Raw genomic sequence first — 27,309 nt, 5'->3', positions numbered from 1 at the left:
TTCACCCACGATCTCATCAACACCAACTTCCAGGATATCTCCGGTGGATGATCTGGGAACTTTCAATGAGGTATTGTGCCGTGGGGCTTGCAAATTCAATATAACGATGGCAGTGCCTCCTGTGAAGTCTTCTGTCATATTTGAAACTCTACATCATAAATCCTCTGCTAGACCTCTTCTTCCGTTGGTGCCTGGTTTGTTGGAACCAGCAATGAAGACGTTCTTGACACCAGCTACGGTGGGTTCAGGACCTTCAAGAATTGCAAAAAAGTATAAAGCACCGGATCAAGATCCTCTTTTCCTGCGTACAGATCCACCTCCAGATTCTCTTATAGTGGCGGCAGCCAGGAAGGCTCACTCGGCTACGTCTTTCTCATCTGCTCCGCCAGAGAAAGACAGTAAAAACATGGACTCCTTGGGGCGGAGGATGTGTAACACGGCTTGATCAGTCATGAGAGTGGCCAGTGCTGTGGCTTTGCTGGGTCGCTATGATCGCCTCGTATGGGACTCTATGTCTAGGTTTGCGGAGAAGCTGCCTAAGGAAGACCAGAAGGATTTCCTTGAGATTGTGGAAGAAGGTGGTTTGGTTGCAAATCAAAGTATAAGTGCGGCAGCTGATTCTGCGGATCTTGCAGCGCATGGTTATGCCCACGGCATATGTTCTAGGAGGTCGGCATGGCTGCGCCTCACGGGCCTTAAGCCAGATGCCCAAAGGAAAATAGTCGATCTGCCATTCCACGGGACAACATTATTTGGATCTCATGCGGATGATGAGATGATCAAAATGAAAGCAGAGCTTGACACTCTAAAAGCGGGTGGCCTTTAGAAAAAGAAAGAGTTCCGCCGTCGTTTTCGCCCCTATGACAAGAGGTTGTTTCAACAGCTTGAGCAAACATCAAACTGGTCGTCTCAAAACCAGGGCCAGTCTCAACAGAGGTCACAGTTTCAACAGCGCAAGTCTGGGCGAGGCAGAGGAGGAAATAGACAGCAGTCCTCTGCTGCCAAACAGCCTCAGAAGCAATTAGAAAGAACTTCCTCCACAGCTGTGGTCCACTCCGGTACTTGGACAAGTGGAGAAGATTAACAAATAGACAGGTGGGTCATCGGCATAATCCAAAATGGTTATCTCCTCAAATTCAAATTACCTCCTCCTGTCATAAATCCAAAGAGAGTTTTTCATCAAAGTCTACAAAAAGTAGACATCCTCTTGTGCAAAAACGCCATAGAGAAAGTTCCTTTTTCGCAGAGAAACCAAGGTCTGTACCCCCGCTTCTTCTTGGTGAGAAAGAAAGGTCCCAATGCAGAATTCAGACCTATACTGGATTTAAGATTGTTGAACAGATTCATTCGAAGGGAGAAATTTCGGATGTTAGCACTCCATCAAATATTTGCCCAGTTACATCAGGGGGACTGGATGTGTTCCATCGACCTGAAGGATGCATATTTTCATGTTCCAATCTCAAAGACGCATCGCAAATTTCTCAGATTTCAAGTGTCTATTCATCACTACCAGTGTGCAGTACTTCCGTTTGGACTAAAGTCAGCTCCCCGAACATTCTCAAAGTGTATGGCGGTGGTAGCTGCCTTCCTTCGGAGACAGAGGATTTTCATATATACTTACTAGGACGACTGGCTCCTGAAAAGTTCATCTCCATCTCTTCTGGAAGATCATCTTTCAATATGCCTTCACCTCATGCACAAGTTGGGTCTTCAGGTCAATTTCAAGAAATCGATAATGAACCCAACCCAGCAAATCCACTATCTGGGATCTCTCTTGGTCACAGAAAAAGAAAACCTGTGTCCTTCGGAGGAGAGGTGGTTATCAATCAGGACAAAATGTCAGCTTCTGTTTCAAGCCACTTCCCGGACAGTTCGCCAAGTTTCCTCTCTCCTGAGATCGATGGCGTCATGCATCTTCATAGTTCCAAACGCAAGATTGCACATGCGTCCTCTGCAACAGTGTTTAGAGGATCAATGGAGACAGAGTACGGGGTGCTGGGAGGATCGAATACTCCTTCATCAGTCCGCCAAAGATTCCATCCGATGGTGGATGAAGAGGTCCCACTTAATGCAAGGAGTGCCATTTCATCAAGATCCTCCTACTCAAACTCTGATCACAGACGCCTCTCTCCAGGGTTGGGGTGCTCATATGGGCCCTCTGCAAGTACAAGGGATATGGTCAGACTCCAAGAAGGGCTATCACATCAACCTGCTGGAACTAAGGGCGGTTCATCTGGCTCTCAAGTCCCTGTTTCCATCATTCCAGTCTCGGTCCCTCCTAGTGAAAACAGACAATACAACTACAATGTATTATTTAAACAAGCAGAGTCCAGGACTCTTTCCATGGAAGCCCATACCATCTGGAATTGGTTACTGGCGAGAGACATGTCGATAACAGCGGTTCATCTGCCCGGGTCCCTCAACTCGCAGGCGGATTTCCTCAGCACGGATTTCGTTGAGGCTCATGATTGGGTCCTCAACGAGGAGGTCGCAAACAGTATTTTTCAAGCATGGGGAATTCCAGATATCGACCTGTTCGCCGACGCGGGAAACGCAAAATGCCCCGTCTTCGCGTCCAGGTTTCCCCAGGTCAGGTCTCAAGGGAATGCCCTTTTGATAGACTGGTGTCAGAACTTACTGTACGCTTTTCCTCTGACCCAATTAATGCCAACAGTAATCAACAGGATGTACAAAACCAAGTCCAGGATGATTCTGATTGCTCCTGAGTGGCCACGCCAATGGTGGTTTCCAGATCTCCTTCAGTTGTCGGAAGTGCCACACAGGAGTTTGCTGTGTCGCCCGGATCTTCTGTCCATGCAGAAGGGGAGAGTGTTCCACCCCAACCTGTCATTCCTACGCCTGGCAGCATGGCTCCTGAAGTCATCCAGTATGGACACTTGCAGTTGAATCCAGAGTGTATGCATATCCTTAAAGAGGCGAAACGACCTTCTACAAGGAAATCATATGGTTTTAAATGGAAACAATTTTTTCTGTGGTGTGAGAACAATGGTTTTGATCCTATACATGGTCAGGAACAGGTGATTCTACCTTATCTGTTACATTTGGCGAGGTCTGGTCTTCAGTTTAACTCTATTAAAGTCCACCTTGCAGCGATCACGGCCTACAGGAAATCACCTACTCAGACCTCCTTTTTTAGGATGCCGGTAGTGAAAGATTTTCTGGAAGGTTTAAGAAAGGTGTATCTGCCAGTCAGGTCACATTCCCCACCTTGGGAGCTTAATGTGGTGTTAACTAAGTTAATGGGTGCTCCTTTTGAACCTATACATAAGGCCTCCTTGCAACACTGAACTTGGAAGGTAGAGTTCCTTGTAGCCATTACATCTGCTCGTAGAGTGAGCGAGATCCAGGCTCTGTGTTGCAAGGAACCTTTCATTGTGTTCTATGCTAATAGAGTGGTACTCAGGGCGCATCCTACCTTTTTGCCCAAGGTAGTGTCAGATTTTCACATTAATCAGACTATACCCTTGCCGACTTTTTTCCCAAATCCTACCAATCCTCCTGAAAGAGCTCTACACTCTTTAGATCTTAAGAGAGTTCTTAAGTTTTATCTGGACAGAACAAAGACTTTGAGACACTCAGACCGTTTGTTCATTAACTATGGTCCTACTAATACGGGCTCTGCGGCTTCCAAGAGGTCCATATCCAGATGGATTGTGTCTTGCATTCTCCTAGCGTATCAGTTGTCAACAGGTCTTTGTCAGGAAGACCGAAGGCTCATTCAACAAGAGGGAAAGCTTCCACTACAGCTCTCCTTAGAAATTTTTCTATGGCAGAAATCTGTAAGGCAGCTACATGGCGTTCAGTTCATACCTTTACTCCCCATTACTGTCTTGATTCAGACACACAGGCAGATGCTCAGGTTGGGCAGGCATCGCTCAGGAATTTATTTGCTAATTCTAGCTAAGATATGTGTTTCAAAGCTGTTGTTATTTCCTTTTTTCTGCTCGCTCGCTTCTAAGTGGGTATGAGCTTGCTATTCTATTCAGTGCTTATGACTATTAATGAGTATCCCTTGGAAGAGAAGGATTAGTTACTTACCTGTAATCCTAGTTCTCTTCCAGGGGTATACTCATTAAAGTCATAAGCACTCTCCCGCCTCCCCGGGCGAGCAGTGGTTTTTATGGTTTAATATGTTATTATTGCACTTCTATATGCAGATACCTGCGAGGTTTACTGTACCGTACAAAAGAACTGACCTAACTGTCACCTTTGGGGCATGATGGGAGCAGAGTACCCCTGGAGGCCTTAAAGGCAAAGTGTTCAGATTCTCTGAGGCCTTAAAGGCGAGGTGTCAATCTGATTTTCTGTACAGGGATATTTTTTCTATATGCAGCCTGCTTAGGCTAATTGCATTTTATTACAGGTTCTTTGATGAAAATAAAAGGTTTTGCTATTTATAGAATGCATTTTAGGCTCATGCCTGTTTATTGCATTGTTTATATGGTGTATTTTCATGCTGCAGAAAGTATGTAATGATGGCCTTATTAGCCTATAGGTTATGGTTGAGCTGCATATTATTAGTTTATACATGTATATGTGTATAATTTGTTTAGTACTATGTACTATTTTTTTTATATATTTACACATATATATGTATTTGGTTATGTGTTCCGGGTTCCCGCACATGGGCGGAGATTATTCAGTGCTCATGACTTTAATGAGTATACCCCTGGAAGAGAACTAGGATTACAGGTAAATAACTAGTCCTTACTGGATATGCTGAAGTAAAGAAGGGCAAGGCGGTGCAGAAGAGGACCCTCTCCTGTCCTATCGTACTCTCCAGTAAAATCTGCTACACATTGGCTAAAAAGCAACCTCCGAAGGGGTTGCGTGCTAATTCCACTGCCACTACATTGGCACCTGGAGGGCCTGCTCTGCACATTTGCTAGGCTCCTACCTGGGCATCACGCCATACATTCATTAAACATTACTGTCTAGAAAGCCACATCAGACATTTTGCCCACTCAGCCAGGTAGGAGTGTTTGGTTTGAGCCTGTTCACAGACCTGCCTCTTGGATGGTACTGCTTTGACCTCTATTGAAAAGATAGCTAATGCATGTACTGCCATTTTAAATTCGGATGTATCTAGGAATGGTTTTAGATTTCTCAGGTAGATCAAGTGAAACCTGAATTTTTGCCAGTGTGTTGATGTGAGCTTGCATATTCAGATTTTTGTCCAGTGTGATTCCTAGTGATTTGGCTGAATCCATTATGGTCTGGGTGCAGTTCAACGCGGTGATCGATTTGGTCCATTCAAGCATGCAAGGGAAGCTTTTAGGAAGGGAAATTAGTATGAATTCAGTTTTTTGTGCATTAAGTTTTCAGCTGGTTGCAAGCAAGCCATTGAACAGTCAGCTTTAGAGCCTCCTTCATTGTTTTGATCTCCTCTAGGGATAACATTTTGATGTAGATCTGAATACTGTCTGCGTACATGTGGAAAGAGATGTTGGCAATACGTAGAATTTCAGCAACTGGTTCCAGATAGAGGTTAAAAAGAGTTGGGGAGAGAGATGAACCTTGGGGGACACCAATCGTAATCAGGGAAGGGGAGGATAGATTATGATTAAGTGAGAATCTTCAGGAGCGGTTTTGTAGGAAGGATTTAAACCATTCGAGAACGGCTCCCCTTTGTCCCATTCCATTTTCCAGACATTCTAGTAGCTTCACATTGTTAACTGTGTCAAACGCCGATGATAGATCTAAAAGAATTAAGAGACATGTTTTGCCTTGGTCTAGAGCTTGGAGGGCGTCATGTATTATATGGAGAATAGAAGTTTCAGTACTGTGATCTGGCCTGAAACCAGATTGGCATAGTCTAGCAGGATGAATGTGGCGATGTGTTGGCTAAGTTGTTGTTGCACACATTTCTCAAGTACTTTTGCTAATAGGCGAATATTAGATATTGGTTTGAAATTGTCTGGTTCAGCAGGAATCAGTGTGGGTTTATCTAAAATGATTGAAATCAATTGGACCTATTGAGAGAAATGCCTGGGATGCGCTCACCAAACTGGTGTCATCCCAAATAGCGGTCTACGCACTGCTGGTCTGAACGCCACATTTGTAGATCCATGTTCAGGTCTTTATTTAAAATAATAAAAAAATATGGACTAGAGCAGGTGTTGTTGCCATAGTGGCATTGTCCTAGTCCCATTATACACGGGACAAAATACTCCCTGTCCTAGATGATAAGGATGTTGAAAGTCATGAAGGAGTTTAATGACCATGCAGGAGAAAAAGCCCAAAGCTGAGTTTCTTTATAAGGTAATTGAACTCCGAGGTAACTTGCAATATCCTTACAATGTGCAGCACTGAGTGTTTTATTTCTTATAATACATGGCCACGTCACCACCCTTCCCAAAAACTGCTTAAAGCCTTAGCTCCTAAATTATGAGTCTGTTGGTCCTCAGACCACCAGACTCGCTGGGTGCGGTAGTGGCTGTCCGACTCCCCCATTAGAAGCTGGGCAGTCAGACAGCCATTGCACTGACACTGCCGCCAGGGCAACGCGATTCGCTGGCGGTGACACGGCAGTCAGGGCCTCAGTAAATGCTGGTGGTGGCTCTGTGGCACTGCCATGCATATTACAAGTTTCAAGACCGCCAGCAGTGCCATGGAGGTCTTTCCTCCATGAAAAGGATGGCGGTCCTGAAACAAAGGATCCCTACAGGACCCCCTGTTGCCCAGGTGCATGGGGATGCATGCGCTGGGGCACAACATATGCGCCCCTGTGTGCATGGACCCAGATTCCTGTATGGCATGGACTTTATAGTCCATGCCCTGCAGAAACTCTTTTTTGGTGTTCCCATTGCAGTGCCCATTTTCAGAGGCACTGCAGTGGGACCACCAAAAAAAGCCTGCCAGACACGAGGAAACTAGTAATCCGGCAGGCGGTGGGCACACGGGTTTGGCTCCCGCACCGCCAAACTGGTAATCAGGCCAAAAGGGCCCGATTCACAGAACTAACTTAAGACAAAATCCTTAACTTACGCCCATTTTGGTAGAGTGCGACATACTATAGACAAATTATCCAGAAATACATTGTTGACAACATTTAAATAGACAAATGGACAAATGACTGAAGTCCCCATGCAGCATTGATACTAGAAATAGAATGGGGTAACAATGCATGAGCCATTTGGGGCTGATATCTTATTGAGTGCCGCTTCATCAAGAAAGAAGGGCAGTTACTGAATCTTATTACATAGTCCAAAGAAAAAACTTGATAATCCCACAAATCATAGATGGAATTACCAAAAAAGGCAACACCTTCTCCCCACTCGCATTTTTACAGCAGCATAGTTTCAAAGTTGAGGAGCGTTGCCAAATCTGACAGACGGCCAGGTCTACTCTAGGAATGGGGCCAACCGGCAACGGTCACTCTCATCAAAGGGCTGCCAAGGCTACTGCATCTGACACTGTCATCAAGACAAGAACAAACGACAAGGAGAGGGAGGACAACATAGCTGAAGCATCTTCTCCTCTGTGATTACTTCATCAACTCAGACAGTGCAAAGCCAAACAAAAAAGAAGAAAAGTGATGAGGGCCATCTGACTACCTCCAACTTTGTCAGATGTGCCATAGAAGCCCCCAAAGCTTCTACTAGGAACCACGGGCCATCAATGATCACATGTGACAACAACCTAGTGGCCACTGCCACGGATGCCAGAAGATCAGTGCAGTCCACTCCCTCCTGCAGCACAGCCTACTTGTGCTGCTGTGGGGAACCACCATGGCAAGGTCAGGCACATCATACAGGAATGTCCCCCCTCCTGGACACCAGTCTGTACATGCACACTCAATAGTAAATGCAAGGAGTGGTAATTATTAGCCACTGCCACTCAATGAGGACCAGTGGGGGGCGGGGGGTGACCAGAAGAGGGACACTTCAACTGCAGATAGGGAGCCACTGCCCATCCTCACACCAAACACATCCTCCATAGATTTACATCGTAGGATCAGGGTCTGGAGGGAGGGAAAGAGGAGCACCTTTCCACACCAGGACAGTGAAGAATAGAAAAACTGAAATCACCTGCAAGAAGCAAACATCATAATGTGTTCTAAGAGTCCCTGCTGAGACAGGACATGAAGAAAGACTGTCACACCCTGCAGTGGGGTAAAGGGTATTCTCTATGGCTGTGTAAAGGGTGACTGTCCTCAACTAGTACACCTCAATGTGTAGGACTGGGAAGAGGAAGACGGACAAAGTGATAACCAATAATTTGGGATAGCTGTGCTGTGGTGTACATAGAGGCAATAATCTGTTTCATATAGTCAGGTGTCTTTCTGTGTTGTGTGTCTTGGTAGCTGGAGCTGTTTGGAGTTAAGCTATTGCCAAATGTACAGCATATTTGTGCTGCGTTGCATGTATGTGTTTGTGTGATGCTCTGTTCAGTCTATGTTTTTTTTCTGTGTAGTATATCTTGGTTGCTTGCGCAGTTTGCGGATAAGTGATTTCCAGCTAAATGGCTTTTAATAGTAGCTCAAGGCAGTCATAGGGTGTAAATACATGTGCCACAAGAAGAAGTGAAGGATTCACTTTTTAAAAACCATGGGCCATATTTATCATTATTGGAGTTCGGAGGTACTAGGGGAACGTATGCTCCGATTGTTACCACCATTGCCCCTGTGTGCCTTAGCCCTGCTTCCCACCTCACCCTGGGGGGGCCCACTGGGCGTGGGAGTGATGCAATCCCGACTCTTTGCCTCCTTCCGTATCCTATTAGCTATCTAGGGCCTTGTCTTTTTAGCTGTCTTGACTAAGAAGTGGGGCACGCAACATGCCCACTATGGTGCAAGTTTGCACAGCTAAAAAGAAGGATCTGTATATTCCAGGACTGGTTCAGTGAATGGGATCTGATTGGTCCTCGCCTGTGTCCATGGCACAGGCTGCAGGGGAGGAGACCCTGGGGAGGAATCCCATCATTGGTAAACTGGGTGGGCATATTCAGCTTGTTAGTCAGGGATGAGGGGAAATATAATAACTAATCCCTCACACTATTTCCCCCTACCCCTAGCTCGAGAGGTTCTGTGAAGGGGATCGCCACGAAGAAGTGAAATCCATGCTCTTGATAGAGCGCGCAGGTCACCCGACTATAAATGTACCAAATACTCACCTAGGCCCATACTCAAATTAACCCCAATTTCTTAGATCAGATAACCTGGGAACTAACTATCAGATATTTGTACTTCCTAGGTCCTATACCCTTGACTTACATTCCTGGTCATTGGTATCCGTGAACCTATGGGATCAGGGAGTCTAGCATAATAAGTATGGTAGCAAGACAACAATATGCACTCGTATAATAATCACAGACTCGAGAAGTTTTGAAAACCTCTATCTAATCTTCATCAAAAGTCATAAGCCAAAGATTAACAGCAAGCAAGCTATCGATGATCAGAATCACAAACAGTGTATAACTATGCAAAAGATATATTATGCCAACCATTTAGAATTCTAAAGGGAAGGTAAGATCAAGGATCATACTGAAAATGAACTTATAGAGAATCAGACTTGAACTGATGTTTTCTAAAGGACAGGGAAAATAAGGGACATGCTATAAGTCACAGTTTAATTGTTTTCAAGGGGGTGGGTAAAAAGAGGGAACACCAATTGTTATGACGAAACTGAATTAACCATGTAACTATAGGGAAGGTAAAAATGGAACACGCTAATAATTCAAATAATCACTTCAGCTTCTTTATAGGTGGGTAAAAACAGAAAACCTCTATACATTCGTGTATAACATTTATCATTCAACTAAGGAGGGGGGAAATGGAACATGCTAATAAAGGCAAGATTCACGATTTAGTAATTTGTCACAAGGGAAGGGTATGAAAAAGGAACATATGCAATTAAAACTTTAGCAAGATTCAGGGAAGGTAAGAAAAGGACGCAAATTGATACTATTTGTTACCCACACAGAGTTGTATTTATCTATATGGAGTGAAGACCAACCCTGGCCACGGGTCAGTTAAGGACAGAAACCCCAAAAGTTGCAAACGCCAGTAGGCCAGCAAGTGCAGGTCAGAAACAGGACAGGAAAGCCAGATTTGGATTAGAACCGGACCACCGAAAGTTGAGACCAGCACCTGCAGTTCAGTTGCAACGCCTGCGCTACTCCCTCTCTGCAGCTATCAGTCAAAACCCGATTGGGTTATCGAATTTCCAAGCAAAGTGCTTCGCCAGTACTTCAGGTCCCAGAACCCCGATTGGGTCAGCGAGTCTTCTGACAGAGTGCTTCGCAGCACCTCTGTTCTCGATCAGCTATTGAGTGCGTTGGGTCAGTGACAGGTCAGCTATTTGGACAAGTCGGACAATTTCTCTAGCTAAACCTACTCTAGTTATACTCTTTTCCAGGTCAGTGTACCTCCCCCCAATGTTGCAAGTGTAAGGATCCCCAATTTCGATTGGACAAAAGAGGAGGGGAGGTCATCACACCACCTAAATTTTAGACTTTTGCCATCTCTTATTCAAATTTACGTTCCCGCCCATCAAATTCAGGTTCACATAACGTCTTCATTTCAAATAACAATGGATGTTCTATTGACAAATACATTGTATGCAAGTTAGCGTCTCCTAGCCGGGTTAGAAGTCATCTTCCCAGGCGCATCTTGGCTGTGACTGTCCTTGGCTGGATTTCAATAACACAGAGTTCAACTCTTCTCCACTGCTGGTCAAGCGCAGAAGGACTTTCAAAATGGAGTAATAACACCTCCCAGGCCCAAAGATTATCGACACATGGAAAGCAAAAGGAAACAGTCTTAGAACACAGAACGAAATGATTACACTGTATACCATGTATCTCTACACTACACCCATTACTTTATAATAAACTATAACATTAGGATTAAGCAGAACGAACAGCTTAGCAAAAAGCAGCAGTGCAAGCTTCTCGCATGTGAGAACACAGAACAGCCATATTAGCTCTAGTGCGCAGTAGCAACAGATTCCCTCCAAAGCTGCGAGTACGTCATGTCACGTGGGTATGACAGACGCATGCGCAGTAGAAATTCCCACGTAGCAGCAGCCATTTTATTTGCAAGCGTATTAGGATTAGAAAACACATAAGCAAGCTTCTCTCGGATACCCAGTAATGAACGAAAAAGGGCCAATTAGTAAGACAAACATATTGATTAATTCGTTAAATGTTATTTCGAGGTTCTTGAGTACAAGCAAGTCGCCTTTTGTGCGAATCCTTGCTCCATCACTCTTAAAAGGGGGTTTTGAAAACAGTAAAGAGCGAGGGGCCTAATTAACTTTCCAAAGCCCTCCTGCAGATATTCAGCACATATAATTAGCTAATAACATATTTAAATATCTAAAGCACCTACCAGGGCAGTCCAGACGCTAGGGGTGCTCGAGGAGGTGGGGGCGGGTCCGATCCACAGAAATGTTCACTCTTTCTGTGCTTTTTCCACAGCCAGGGCTCGGTGGACACAGACCTTGAAGCTGCGTTCGACAACTCCACCTCTCCCGCGCCCACCGCTGGGGAAATTGTCAAAATTATCGGAGACAACGTCGTAAATAACAACAACATGCTGGCAGGCCTTTCTCTGGATCCGAACAGCATAACAGTTGACGGTGAGTACAGAAACCCCTGGCCAGGGGTGGTAAGCGCTATACAAATGCAATTACAACACAAACACCTCGTCAGGGGTAGTAAGCGCTATACAAACGCAATTACAACACAAACACCTCGTCAGGGATAGTAAGCGCTATACAAACGGAATTATAACACGACACAAACACCTCATCAGGGGTAGTAAGCACTATACAGACGCAATTACAATACAACACACAACCCTAGTTAGGGGTAGTAAGCACTATACGAATACAATTAAAACACAACACAAACACCTCATCAGGGGTAGTAAGCGCTATGTAAATACAATCACAATACAACACTAACATTTAATCAGGGGCAGTAAGTACTATATATCCATCAATGCAATTACAATACGGCAGAAAGACATTGTCAGGGATACTAAGCACTATGTAAATGTGACTACAGTACAACAAAAACCACACGTCAGGGGTAGTAAGCATTATACAAACACAATTACAATACAACACAAACAACACGTCAGGGGTAGTAAGCATTATACAAACACAATTAGAATGCAACACAAGCACCTCGTTAAGGGTAGTAAGCAGTATACAAACACAATTACAATCCAACACAAACACCTCATTAAGGGTAGTAAGCTCTATACAAACACAATTACAATACAAAACAAACAACACGTCAGGGGTAGTAAGCATTATACAAATACAATTACAATACAACACAAACAACACGTCAGGGGTAGTAAGCATTATACAAACACAATTACAATACAACACAAACACCTTGTTAAGGGTAGTAAGCAGTATACAAACACAATTACAATACAACACAAACATCTCGTTAAGGGTAGTAAGCTCTATACAAACACAATTACAATACAACACAAACACCTCGTTAAGGGTAGTAAGCACTATACAAACACAATTACAATACAACACACAACCCTAGTCAGGGGAAGTAGGCACTATACAAACACAATTACAATATGACACAAACACCACGCCAGGGGTAGAAAGCGCTATACAAACACAATTACAATACAACACAAACACCTCGTTAAGGGTAGTAAGCGCTATATAAACACAATTACAATACAACACAAACACCTCGTTAAGGGTAGTAAGCGCTATACAAACACAATTACAATACAACACACAACCCTAGTCAGGGGTAGTAAGCACTATATAAATACAATTACAATACAACACAAACACCTCGTTAAGAGTAGTAAGCGCTATACAAACACAATTACACTACAACACAAACACCTCGTTATGGGTAGTAAGCTCTATCCAAACACAATTACAATACAACACAAACAACACGTCAGGGGTAGTAAGCGCTATACAAACACAATTACAGTACAACACAATCACCTCGTTAAGGGTAGTAAGCGCTATACAAACACAATTACAATACGACACAAACACCTCATCAGGGATAGTAAGCATTATACAAACACAATTACAATACAACACAAACACCTCGTTATGGGTAGTAAGCGCTATACAAACACAATTACAATACAACACAAACACCTCATCAGGGATAGTAAGCATTATACAAACACAGTTACAATACCACACAAACACCTCGTTAAGGGTAGTAAGCGCTATACAAACACAATTACAATACAACACAAACACCTCGTTAAGGGTAGTAAGCGCTATACAAACACAATTACAATACAACACAAACACCTCATTAAGAGTAGTAAGCATTATGCAAACACAACTACAATACAACACAAACACCTCGTTAAGGGTAGTAAGCGCTATACAAACACAATTACAATACAACACACAACCCTAGTCAGGGGTAGTAAGCGCTATATACAAACACAATTACAATACGGCACAAACACCACGTCAGGGGTAGTAAGCGCTATAAAAACAATACAACACAAACAACACGTCAGGGGTAGTAAGCGCTATACAAACACAATTACAGTACAACACAATCACCTCGTTAAGGGTAGTAAGCGCTATACAAACACAATTACAATACGACACAAACACCTCATCAGGGATAGTAAGCATTATACAAACACAATTACAATACAACACAAACACCTCGTTATGGGTAGTAAGCGCTATACAAACACAATTACAATACAACACAAACACCTCATCAGGGATAGTAAGCATTATACAAACACAGTTACAATACCACACAAACACCTCGTTAAGGGTAGTAAGCGCTATACAAACACAATTACAATACAACACAAACACCTCGTTAAGGGTAGTAAGCGCTATACAAACACAATTACAATACAACACAAACACCTCATTAAGAGTAGTAAGCATTATGCAAACACAACTACAATACAACACAAACACCTCGTTAAGGGTAGTAAGCGCTATACAAACACAATTACAATACAACACACAACCCTAGTCAGGGGTAGTAAGCGCTATATACAAACACAATTACAATACGGCACAAACACCACGTCAGGGGTAGTAAGCGCTATAAAAACACAATTACAATACAAACCAAACACCTCATCAGGGGTAGTAAGCATTATACAAACACAACACAACATGTGGGTGGAACAAATGCCATTCTCCTCGTGATTCTCACATAGTGGTTTGATGGCAACACTATTCAATTGGTGTCCTCGAGAAAACAGCATTTTCCACTCTAGAAGCTGGACAATAGAGGAATGTACTACAGCCAATCAGAGCCCTGCACAAGTGTATGGCAGACTGCTTTCTTGACATAGATGCATCACTTGGGAGTGCAGACGAGGGGCACGTGGCTATGTTCATTCTCACTGTATTAAGATAATCGATCCACACTGCATTTTTTATAAACAATTCCTGTTGACTGCTCCGAAGCACGTCATCCCCTGGGTCATAGTCTCCAACCCCTCCTGTGGTGCAGAGACCAACACTTGCACTAATGCCCCAATACACCCCAAGCAGTGTCCAGATTCTCAAGGTGGAGCAGGGACCATCGGTTTGTTAATGCAAGGATGCCCCTTGTCTTATCATATGCAAACTCCTGCTGGAAGTAGGAAGCATAAGTTCACTAAAGCACTGATCCCCCTTGGAAAATTGTGTTTAAAACCTCTGCTGTAGAAACACAAATTATTATATTGGACTGGGCACATGATTCTTTGCATCCAATCCCCTGCTGTAAGAAAAGAACCATCACTGAACTGATGGCATAGGATCCCCTGGTCCACTGTGTCAACCCCCTATTGTGCAGTAGGAACCAATATTGTACAACTACACTTGGACACCCACAGACATAGTGTGCAGCCCCTGGAGCTTCTCACTAGTTACTTCCCATACTAGGGACTCATGGAACATGGTGTCCACCTGTGGTAAAGGAACCATCAGTTCTCTAATTAATGGGACACCCCACCCTCTCTGAAAAGCATCATGTTCAGTTTTCCAACATTGGATCTTTTATATAATCACATGCCTGAATCATTCCCTGTCATCAGACTGAGAATCCCCGGTTCACTAACATAACAGTATAGAGTGTAAAATATATAGCATACGATATACAGTTCAAAAAATGCCATAGAATTAAAACAGCATAGAATTTTTTGTAGCACATCCACCTCATTGGAAAGAACCCAACTTCAGCCAATGAGGTGGAAGCTTAAGCTCTCCAAATCAGCTTGGAGGCCACCGTAGCTCAGGTTTCTACCGCACGTAGTGTGTGAGGGAGTCCCCTCTCTGAGCTCTACTGCAACCTTTCAGCCTGAACCTGAAATTCTTTCTAGATTGGTTTATATTGGCCTGCCCTGGATTTGAACCAGCCTTATCTTCAGCACTGCGGTAGGGTTGATTATTATATTACTCTAGGTACACATGCTGTGCATACTTCTAGGTACACATGCTGTGCATACTTCTACCATGTAATGTTGGACCCGGACGTGTACAAGTTTTTCTTGTTCGAAGAAAGACGTTTGAGTAACAAGGTATAGTGACTTGTCCCTTATGCATAATAGCATATGAACATCGGCTCCATAGTTAGATTGTTTTCTTCTGCCATTAGGTTCGGATGTATTTTTTCGAGGCTCTGAGTCGATGCCACGTGGCAGAATTTGTTCGGGCCGCCCGAGTTTTCTCAGTTTCCGATAGTTAAAGAACAATCTTTGTACCAATTTCTTTCATCAGTGATGCCATAGTCGATGGTTTCTGCATCAAGGGAGAACGCCTTGGGCAGGGTCACATCTCAGCCTGGGTCTTCTTCATCACTGCTGAATGGTTGCAATGTAATGGAAAATACCCTTTTCAGATACCGTCCACAGTGCCAATCCAAGTAATCGTAGACAGACCAGCACACAGTCTGCAACCTGTGGCAGTTGCAGACTGTGTGCTGGTCTACTTTCACCAGAACACACAGTGCCTTCCTGCTCCGGCTGCCGGAACAGACGCCTAGCCTGAAGCACAATGGAGCAATGAAAGGGCAAGGAGATCCCTGATATCTTCAAGGAAGATGTCGAACAAGAGGAAGCCGAAAAGGAAATCGACGACGGACGAGTAACAGCATTCAGTCTGGAACCAGAGTGGATATCTGAAGATCCAGATCCGCAGCAGGCTTTGACGTAGTGATACAGCAGCCATGCAGTGAGTACTCCACCTGACCAAGGCACTCACTGCCCCTCTGGAAGCCTGGATTCTAGCCTGCATTCTCTATTAACCGGACCGCCACTGCTTTCAAGTCATGGTCATATTTACAACTAGGGGTGGTGAGGGACAGAGTCTCTGAATTAAGCAGAATACTCTCACCCAGTCAAGAGATCAGGGCTAGATCCAACACCATTTTTTTAGCTCATTGCACCATCCCAGTTTCAGAACCTGGCTGTATGCAAATTAGTCTTTCCCTGGCCCAGTGCATCATGGGAACAGGGCAGACCAGACTACAAAAGCCAATTCTTACACTGGGAAGGAAACAAGCTTCCGGGGACCGGTTTCTGGCATTACAGCCGTCTTCGGCCCGGCTTGCTTGAATCCTGATGGTGCAATGAGCAAGGGACTCATGTCTGAGTATACCCTTCCACGCTTAGGGTGGACAAAAATATTTACAACAAGGGGTGGTGAGGGACAGAGTCTCTGAATTAAGCAGAATACTCTCACCCAGTCAAGAGATCAGGGCTAGATCCAACACCGTTTTTTAGCTCATTGCACCATCCCAGTTTCAGAACCTGGCTGTATGCAAATTAGTCTGTCCCTGGCCCAGTGCATCATGGGAACAGGGCAGACCAGACTACAAAAGCCAATTCTTACACTGGGAAGGAAACAAGCTTCCGGGGACCGGTTTCTGGCATTACAGCCGTCTTCGGCCCGGCTTGCTTGAATCCTGATGGTGCAATGAGCAAGGGACTCATGTCTGAGTATACCCTTCCACGCTTAGGGTGGACAAAAATATTTACAACAAGGGGTGGTGAGGGACAGAGTCTCTGAATTAAGCAGAATACTCTCACCCAGTCAAGAGATCAGGGCTAGATCCAACACCGTTTTTTAGCTCATTGCACCATCCCAGTTTCAGAACCTGGCTGTATGCAAATTAGTCTGTCCCTGGCCCAGTGCATCATGGGAACAGGGCAGACCAGACTACAAAAGCCAATTCTTACACTGGGAAGGAAACAAGCTTCCGGGGACCGGTTTCTGGCATTACAGCCGTCTTCGGCCCGGCTTGCTTGAATCCTGATGGTGCAATGAGCAAGGGACTCATGTCTGAGTATACCCTTCCACGCTTAGGGTGGACAAAAATATTTACAACAAGGGGTGGTGAGGGACAGAGTCTCTGAATTAAGCAGAATACTCTCACCCAGTCAAGAGATCAGGGCTAGATCCAACACCGTTTTTTAGCTCATTGCACCATCCCAGTTTCAGAACCTGGCTGTATGCAAATTAGTCTGTCCCTGGCCCAGTGCATCATGGGAACAGGGCAGACCAGACTACAAAAGCCAATTCTTCCACTGGGAAGGAAACAAGCTTCCGGGGACCGGTTTCTGGCATTACAGCCGTCTTCGGCCCGGCTTGCTTGAATCCTGATGGTGCAATGAGCAAGGGACTCATGTCTGAGTATACCCTTCCACGCTTAGGGTGGACAAAAATATTTACAACAAGGGGTGGTGAGGGACAGAGTCTCTAAATTAAGCAGAATACTCTCACCCAGTCAAGAGATCAGGGCTAGATCCAACACCGTTTTTTAGCTCATTGCACCATCCCAGTTTCAGAACCTGGCTGTATGCAAATTAGTCTGTCCCTGGCCCAGTGCATCATGGGAACAGGGCAGACCAGACTACAAAAGCCAATTCTTACACTGGGAAGGAAACAAGCTTCCGGGGACCGGTTTCTGGCATTACAGCCGTCTTCGGCCCGGCTTGCTTGAATCCTGATGGTGCAATGAGCAAGGGACTCATGTCTGAGTATACCCTTCCACGCTTAGGGTGGACAAAAATATTTACAACAAGGGGTGGTGAGGGACAGAGTCTCTGAATTAAGCAGAATACTCTCACCCAGTCAAGAGATCAGGGCTAGATCCAACACCGTTTTTTAGCTCATTGCACCATCCCAGTTTCAGAACCTGGCTGTATGCAAATTAGTCTGTCCCTGGCCCAGTGCATCATGGGAACAGGGCAGACCAGACTACAAAAGCCAATTCTTACACTGGGAAGGAAACAAGCTTCCGGGGACCGGTTTCTGGCATTACAGCCGTCTTCGGCCCGGCTTGCTTGAATACTGCTGGTGCAAAGAGCAAGGGACTCATGTCTGAGTATACCCTTCCACGCTTAGGGTGGACAAAAATATTTACAACAAGGGGTGGTGAGGGACAGAGTCTCTGAATTAAGCAGAATACTCTCACCCAGTCAAGAGATCAGGGCTAGATCCAACACCGTTTTTTAGCTCATTGCACCATCCCAGTTTCAGAACCTGGCTGTATGCAAATTAGTCTGTCCCTGGCCCAGTGCATCATGGGAACAGGGCAGACCAGACTACAAAAGCCAATAAGCGTGGAAGGGTATACTCAGATGTGAGTCCCTTGCTCATTGCACCATCAGGATTCAAGCAAGCCGGGCCGACGACGCCTGAAATGGCAGAAACCGGTCCCCGGAAGCTTGTTTCCTTCCCAGTACAAGAATTGGCTTGGTAGTTTGGTTTGCCCTGTTCCCATCATGCACTGGGACAGGAACAGACTAATTTGCATATAGCCAAGTTCTGAGCTGGGATGGTGCAGTGAGCTAAAAAACGGTGATGGATCAAGCCCTGATCTTTGGACTGGGTAAGAGTGATCTGCTTAATTCAGGCACTCTGTTCATCACCACCCCCTTTTCTGAATCACTTTGTCCACCATAAGCGTGGAAGGGTATACTCAGATGTGAGTCCCTTGCTCATTGCACCATCAGGATTCAAGCAAGCCGGGCCGACGACGCCTGAAATGGCAGAACCCGGTCCCCGGAAGCTTGTTTCCTTCCCAGTACAAGAATTGGCTTGGTAGTTTGGTTTGCCCTGTTCCCATCATGCACTGGGACAGGAACAGACTAATTTGCATATAGCCAAGTTCTGAGCTGGGATGGTGCAGTGAGCTAAAAAACGGTGATGGATCAAGCCCTGATCTTTGGACTGGGTAAGAGTGGTCTGCTTAATTCAGGCACTCTGTTCATCACCACCCCCTTTTCTGAATCATTTTGTCCACCATAAGCGTGGAAGGGTATACTCAGATGTGAGTCCCTTGCTCATTGCACCATCAGGATTCAAGCAAGCCGGGCCGACGACGCCTGAAATGGCAGAAACCGGTCCCCGGAAGCTTGTTTCCTTCCCAGTACAAGAATTGGCTTGGTAGTTTGGTTTGCCCTGTTCCCATCATGCACTGGGAAAGGGACAGACTAATTTGCATATAGCCAAGTTCTGAGCTGGGATGGTGCAGTGAGCTAAAAAACGGTGATGGATCAAGCCCTGATCTTTGGACTGGGTAAGAGTGGTCTGCTTAATTCAGGCACTCTGTTCATCACCACCCCCTTTTCTGAATCATTTTGTCCACCATAAGCGTGGAAGGGTATACTCAGATGTGAGTCCCTTGCTCATTGCACCATCAGGATTCAAGCAAGCCGGGCCGACGACGCCTGAAATGGCAGAAACCGGTCCCCGGAAGCTTGTTTCCTTCCCAGTACAAGAATTGGCTTGGTAGTTTGGTTTGCCCTGTTCCCATCATGCACTGGGACAGGAACAGACTAATTTGCATATAGCCAAGTTCTGAGCTGGGATGGTGCAGTGAGCTAAAAAACGGTGATGGATCAAGCCCTGATCTTTGGACTGGGTAAGAGTGGTCTGCTTAATTCAGGCACTCTGTTCATCACCACCCCCTTTTCTGAATCTTCAAGTCATGGTCGGCAGCAATTCAAGCTTTGGAGTTGACATCAGGGCCTACTCCAGCACCGAGTCAGCCCTCCAAAAGCAAACCCTCCTCATCGTCGACAGCATTGACGATGCCGCGGGACACTTCAGAGCTGAAACATCCACCGGCACCAAAAATCGTTTTGGGCTACAGGCTATGCTCGATGCCGAAACGTGCACTAGAGTAGTGCTGACAGGGAAACCAACGTTGGAGCCGAAACATGTATCAAGCTCAAAATAACTTAAAAGTTCAGACAACCAGCGAAACACAGTGGCCCCTCTACAGCGGACTCAGAAATACAGCAGCCAATTCTTGAACATCTTCAGGAGGAGCAGGAGGAGCAGGAGGAGCTGGACTGGGTATTCATCCTCATACGGAAGCAATTATCACCAAGCCTCCACTCCAGATCCAGCAGACTCTTCCTCCAAAGAGACAGCTCAACTTTGAGGAACAGATAACAATGGAGTCCCCACCACCTCCTAATCAGTAAAAATGACATGAAGGGGTACAAGCCCTCTACCACAACCATCTGCTTACCCTCCGCTTTCTCCTCCTCCACCGCACCACCTCATCCTCCCCACCACCAATACCACCTCCCCAACAACCCCCATCACTATAAGAGCCTTTCTACTCCTCCCATTAGATCTCAATGACGTACCCTAGCCCCAGGATCCATAGGATGATCCATGATCCATGGGAGAACTATGCAGTGGTACCTCCTGGAATCAACGATCCAGACTTGTACCTGGCAAAGTCTCCCCTCCTGATAACACCCCGTCATTCCACAAGGTTATTCAAAGGGCAGCTCATTTCCATAAGATAGATCTTCATTCTGTATAAGAAGAGGAGGACTTTTGATTGAAACCCTTTCATACAAACAAGGGCCACCCAGTTCCTGCCAGTGTTTAAAGACATGCTCAAGACGACGTTGGAAGGGTTCGAAAGAACCTGTAGAGGACGGTGTTGTTACTCCAAGGGTCAATAAAAAATGCAAGCATTTGCCTTCTTACCCACCATATATCACTGGTCAGCTCCCCCAGGTTCGCTAGAGGTCCATGCTGCAAGTAAGTTCTAATGCCCAAGGAACCGGCGATTCCCGGCACCTGGATAAAGGAAGCAAAAAATATGATGCAGCAGGAAAGAGAGTTGCAGCACAATCTGCAACTTATTGGTGAATTGCTAGTTCCGTTGGGCTCTTGGCAAGGTATGATCGGGCCCACTAGGATGAGATGCGAGAGCTTGTACAGCATCTACCAGACCAATACAAAGAGCACAGGAAATAGTTTTAGAAGGCCAACCCCTCTCTAATTTATCCATTAGGTGTGCCCTTGATGCGGCGGACACTACTACAAGAGGGGCTAACTCAAGCATTCTTATTAGGAGGCGTGCCTGGCTTCGAATCTCCGAATTGAAGCCAGAATTCATCAGCATCTGATCAACATACCGTTTGATGGAGACCAACTTTTTGACCCTCAGGTTGACCAGATGGTGGAGAAAATCAAAAAAGGTACCGACACTGCCAAGGCAATGGGAGCTTTACAGTCTCCATCCCCTCGAACCAATTTTAGTCATCCACAGTTTTGCAGGGGTTCCAGCACTACTTCCCCAGAGGCACACAAGATTTATCAAAGGCAGCAACAGCACAACCCACCCACTAGGGGGTTCTTTAGAGGGTCATACAACAGGAACATCAGAGGCGGGGGAGGAGTGGAAAAATCTGCCACCCCTACCAAACAGGGACTCCTTTCCCCTCCCCCCTCTCCCTCCACCACACAACTTCTGTCGGGAGAAGACTGCAGGGGTTCCTACCACAATGGCGCAATATCACTTCTGACCAATGGGTCCTAGATATTGGGGTGCACGGGTATTGCCTGGAATTCACTGCAACACCACCAAACATGCTACCACGAGCATACTCCCTCTCCCCTCAACAGCTGTACATTCTCTAAGAGGAATTAAGAACTCTATTACAAAAAAGAGCCATAGAGCCAGTGACACGCCGCCTCGGAAACAAAGGGGTGTACTCACTGTCACTGTATTTATTCATCCCTGAAAAGGATGGATCTCTCAGGCCCATCTCAACAAGTTCATAAAATAAGATCATTGCCACATGGTTACGCTCTAAGATGTCATACCGCTCCTAAGACAAGGAGACTTCATGACCACCCTGAATTTAAAGGACGTCTACTTCCTCATACCAATTTACCCAGCACATCAGTGTTACCTCAGGGTTGTGGTACATGGCCAACATCATCAATTCAAAGTTCTACCCTTTGGGGTCACCACAGCACCCAGGGTCATCCCAAAAACATTTGGCTGTGGCCACAGCTCACTTACGAAGGAGCAGTGTCCATGTCTTCTCTTATCTAGACGATTGGGTGTTAAAGAGCAGAAGAAAACAATGCCTTACTCACAAAAAAGGGTATGTTAGAGCTACTCTACAATCTGGGCTTTACCATAAACCTGGGAAAATCCCAACTACGGCCATTACAAATGTAGTCCTTTCTAAGGGTAATCCTAAACTCAGTGACATGTAAAGCCTATCCCAGTCCTGCTTGAATCCAAGCTTTTCAGTCTGCTGACTGTTTTTCAGCCAAATTGTCAACAGTTTGCACAGTTGCTTGTTAGAGATGATGACATTTTGCATCACCATTGTATTGCACACCAGGCTTCATATGCTTACATTTTAACAGTGCTTCGCGGAACAATGGTCACAAGTGGAGGGTCACTGGAGGGATCTAGTGTTGTTAAAAGCTTGTACCTATCACGCTGTAGTTGTTAAAAAGCAACGATTTGCAACAGGGCATGACTTTTCTAAACCCTATTCCACATGTTAACATTACCACTGATGCATCCCTCATGCAATGGGGAGCACACCTACAAAACATGAATATTCAAAGTCTGTTAACTCCCCTGCAACAAACATCAGACATAAACTACCTGGGGTTGGTAATGAATCAACTAGCACTCGAGGCATTTTCGTGCCACATTTATCACTAAACAGTCCTAATCAAAACAGACAATATGACTGCTCTGTACCACCTTCAGAAAAAAAGGGGGCACACACTTGCCCCAACTGTCCATGTTAGCAGAGAACATTTGGCAATGGGTGATACCCCTCAAAGTCCAACTTTTAGCAGCACATCTACCAGGAGTAGACAATGACTTTGCAGACCTACTCAGTAGGATGCAGCAACAAGTCCACAAGTGGGAATTTCACCCTCAAGTCATACTCCCATAATTCCAAATGTGAGGGTTTACAGATATAGACCTATCAATCCACCAAAAATGCAGGATGCCCAAGCTTCCTCTCCAGATTTCCACAGTCCAAGGGAAATGAACTATGGATGAACTGGTCAGGGATATTTGCCCCTGCTTCTCCACCTCTCCCTCTACTTGCGTATGTGGTCAGGAAACTCCAGCTAGCCTCACTCACACCAATTACAGTTGCTCCCACATGGTCCAGATAATCCTGGCTTTCTACTCTGTTGCAGCTCTCTTTAGTTCCCCATCAGAAGCTCCCCAACAAGCTGGAACTTCTCATCGAACATCAGAGAACTCTAAGACATCCCAGTCCAAAGCAACTCAACCTAGCAATTTGACTCCTGAAATGGTAGAGTTTGGGTACCTTAATTTACCCCCTGAGTGCATGGATATTCTAAGGGAAGCCAGTCATTCTACCACTAGGGCTTATTATGCAACAACGTGGTAGAGATTTGTACACTACTGTCTTCCTAAACATATCAAACTTCTAAAACCACAAGTAAAGGACATTGTTTGCTACCTTTTTAACTTGTAATTCTCAGAACTAGCCTACACATCTGTTTGCTTATATTTGGCAGCAGTGGCACATACCTACAGAACAGGGAACACTGCTCCCTCTTCATGATTCTCATAATCAAAGCTTTCATGGAAGGTTTGAAATGAGTCATACTTCCCAGACTACTACCACCCGTTTGGGCCCCTTCATTATTGCCTGTTGCAATTTCTATCATAGAAAGTAGCCTTCTTAGTTGTTATTACCTCCCTTAAACGTGTAAGTGACATTCAAGCTTTAACCCTAGAAGAACCTTTTTTTCAAAGTACGTTCTGACAAGGTTGTTCTTTGAACTAACACAAAGTTCCTACCTAAGGTGATATCTTATTTTCACCTCAACCAAACCATAGACTTACTAGTTTTCTCTCCATATCCAACAACAGTAGCAGAACGGGCACTTTATACACTAGATGTTAAAAGAGTCCTGATGTACTACAATGATAGGACTCAAACATTTTGTAAAACTCAACAGTTATTTGTAGCATTCTCTGAACATTGTAGATGGACGGCTATTTCAAAGCAGGGAGCTGCTCGCTGGTTAGTCAGGTGTACTCAAACATGCCATGCTAAAGGCAAAAGGCAGCTTGTAGCACATCCAAGGCCACACTCTACTAGGAAAAAAGCAGCTTCAATGTTTTTAGGCACTTTTACAACTGCAGACATTTGTAAGCCTACTGCTTGGACCACACACTTTTACTAAACACTACTGTGCAGACGTACTAGCAAAACAGCAGTGTCAGGTGGGACACGCTGTTCTACGTACACTTTTTCAGTGTTCTGCAACATTCTTCGGCTACCCAGAACCTTACAGGGGAAACTGTTTTCTAGTATATGCACAACATGTGTATCTACAGATAAACATGCCAAGACTCAAGTATGTTACTTACCCTGTAGACATTTGTTTTGGCATGTAGTGCTGCAGATTCACCTGTATCACCCTCCTCCCTGGAAGCCCTGGATTGTTACAGATACCTTACTTGCGTTTTTCTATTTTTTCTTGCTTATTACATGAACATCCTTGTGTTTCACTTTAGTCCATATCCTAGACCCGCTGAGCGGGAAAACAATCCAACTATGGAGCCAATGTTCAAGCGCAATACTGCATAAGAGAGGAGTCACAATTAATGTTCCCTCTAATATTTGTTTCCTTTGAGCAGCAATGAAGGTCCTCTGCACTACAGCCAAGGCCATGTGCGCCTGCACCTTCCTCGTGTTGCTTGCCCACTTAATGCCTCGTAAAGAACGACGACACTGTGTTACGGCCTCCAAATAGTTTATTGGATCAACAAGCCTGCTGGTCAGGCGAAACGCGTCCTTGAAGCTGATTCAATAAACTATTTGGAGGCCGGAACAATATGTCGCCGTTCTTTGTGAGGCGTTGCTGAGCGAAGGAGTTTTCGTTATTTGTGAGGACCGATACTTGGGTGGTCCAATTGACAACACACCTGCTGGTTTGGTTGGCGGCGGCTTGACCTAAGTGTGGAGGAGTTAAATATATATGCAATAAACAATTCCTAGGCAATCAAGAAATAAGTGTATATATGTATATACACGGAGGGTATAACAAAAACCCCAAAACAATGACGTGTCTACAGAAATAAGTTTTGTGTTTTTAATTCATAGAAATACATGACTAGTTAAAAACAATAACATACATTCATATCATAAGGAATTTTTTAAAATATATATATATATATATATATATATATAGAAACCAAGTCCTCAGCACTGCAGACACTCAGCAACAGAAGACACGGACCCCAGGCTGCAGTAAGGTAGATTTTATTCTCCTCTCAGGCGACGCGTTTCGAGCAACTCGTGCTCTTGATCACACACCATACACCTGGTCAGCACACCTTTAAATACATTTTTTTCCCTTTGCAGTGCTCCACCTCCAAAGTGAGTCACATGGTGCATGAACATAAATAAAATACTTCACGACACCCACCATCCTTACAATTAATAAGCAGGAGAAAAGGAAAAAAGAAGAAAAAATATAACTGCATGAATGCAATAAACCAAATTGTTCTCATAAGACACTCCTTGTCCAATCCATCATACAAGGGTTATAATAGCACCTCCTACAGACCAAATCCAAACAACAACCCCACATAAAAACATACTGTATGTACAAATAGAAAAATATATATATATAAACATGTAAATCCTATATATACATAATTACATATACTACATTACTATAAGCATATAAACACTATCTACAAATATATACAACAGAAAAGGTGTTGACGATAGGTCTTATGTGTTAGGTATATGAGAACAAAAACTATTTATCATAAATTGACTCCTTTCACATTTCCCCTATAATCCATACTCAAACCCTAAGTGATAATACATATATTAGTGATTGAGACATTTAAAAAAACAACAAAGCACAAAAAAATCTTTGTGTTTAGTAATTGACAAAAAACGTGACTTTTTCTCTTAATATGTACATAGTCGTTTGAAGAGAGTTTAACCGAATTTTCAGCTTGTTATCAGTTCATTATCTTGATAGATATAATTGCATGATTACTTCCCCATATGTACAACCTGCTGCCTTTATTTTTCTTATGTTGCATACTGTGTCCCTGAATCCATACCGGCCCTTGAAGAACAAAGAGAATAAAAATCCTCATCAGGATTTATTTCATGTTGGATATTTTCTATATAATACATCTCACTATATACATATTACGCACAATTTATAAAAGATGATGCAAATCTTCAGTTGTGTTAAGCCCATTAGGATATTTGCTATCCAGCTCCACTATGTACTCTGTCTCCCTTCTTCTTAGAAGTCCCTCTCTATCACCTCCCCGATTGAGAGGGGCCACTACATCTATAACGAAATAAGTCAACTGGGACAGATCATTATTATGCGTTGATTTGAAGTGGCGTGCCACGGGGTATGTATTATCGTTGTTTACTATTGCACGCAAGTGTTGCAAAATCCTGACATGCACCTGTAGCTTCGTGCTGCCCACATATCGCAGACCACAGGTGCAAGTCAGGACATATATAGCAAACTCGCTGTGACAATTGAAATTGCCCCGAATGGCCTTCCTGGTGGGACAGAAAGGCGTGCTGTAGTGAGTGGTGTTTATTCCAAATTTGCACGCCCTACATGTGGAGCATTTAAAGAAACCTTTGTACTTGAGCCAGGTGCTGCCACCACCTGATTCTGGGCTAGTTTTCACTAAACTGTTATGCATGCTATTTGATTTTTTATAGGTTATCATAGGAGTAACTTGTAGTATCTCACTATAAAAACCATCTGTCATCAAAATAGGCCAATGTTTTCTGACAATAGACCTAATTTGTTTTTCATGCTTGCTGTAGGTTAGAATCAAGCGAGGACTATTGTTTTCTGAAGTGGGTTTTCGTGCCTCAGATCTGAGTAAAGATTCTCTAGATTTTTCTCGACTTTTTCTCAGGGCACTGTTTAAAACCTTATCACTGTACCCTCTGACTCTAAGTCTGTTAATGGTGTTCCTGGCTTCTTGTTCAAATATTTCAGGGGTACTACTAATTCG

General features: G+C 44.4%; 1 protein-coding gene across 1 annotated transcript in view; it reads left to right on the top strand.

The window, feature by feature from the left end:
- LOC144803894 (uncharacterized) overlaps positions 1–27,309 on the top strand; it is a 250,413-nt gene that overhangs the window by 118,770 nt on the left and 104,334 nt on the right. Inside the window, exon 10 of the mRNA XM_078671883.1 lies at positions 11,443–11,603. Coding sequence (XP_078528009.1) covers positions 11,443–11,603 — 161 coding nt within the window. The remainder of the gene's footprint in view (positions 1–11,442; positions 11,604–27,309) is intronic.

This window comes from Lissotriton helveticus, chromosome 1_2 (genome assembly GCF_964261635.1).
Source record: "Lissotriton helveticus chromosome 1_2, aLisHel1.1, whole genome shotgun sequence".
NCBI lineage: Eukaryota > Metazoa > Chordata > Amphibia > Caudata > Salamandridae > Lissotriton > Lissotriton helveticus.
This window is presented reverse-complemented; position numbering and strand designations above follow the sequence as displayed.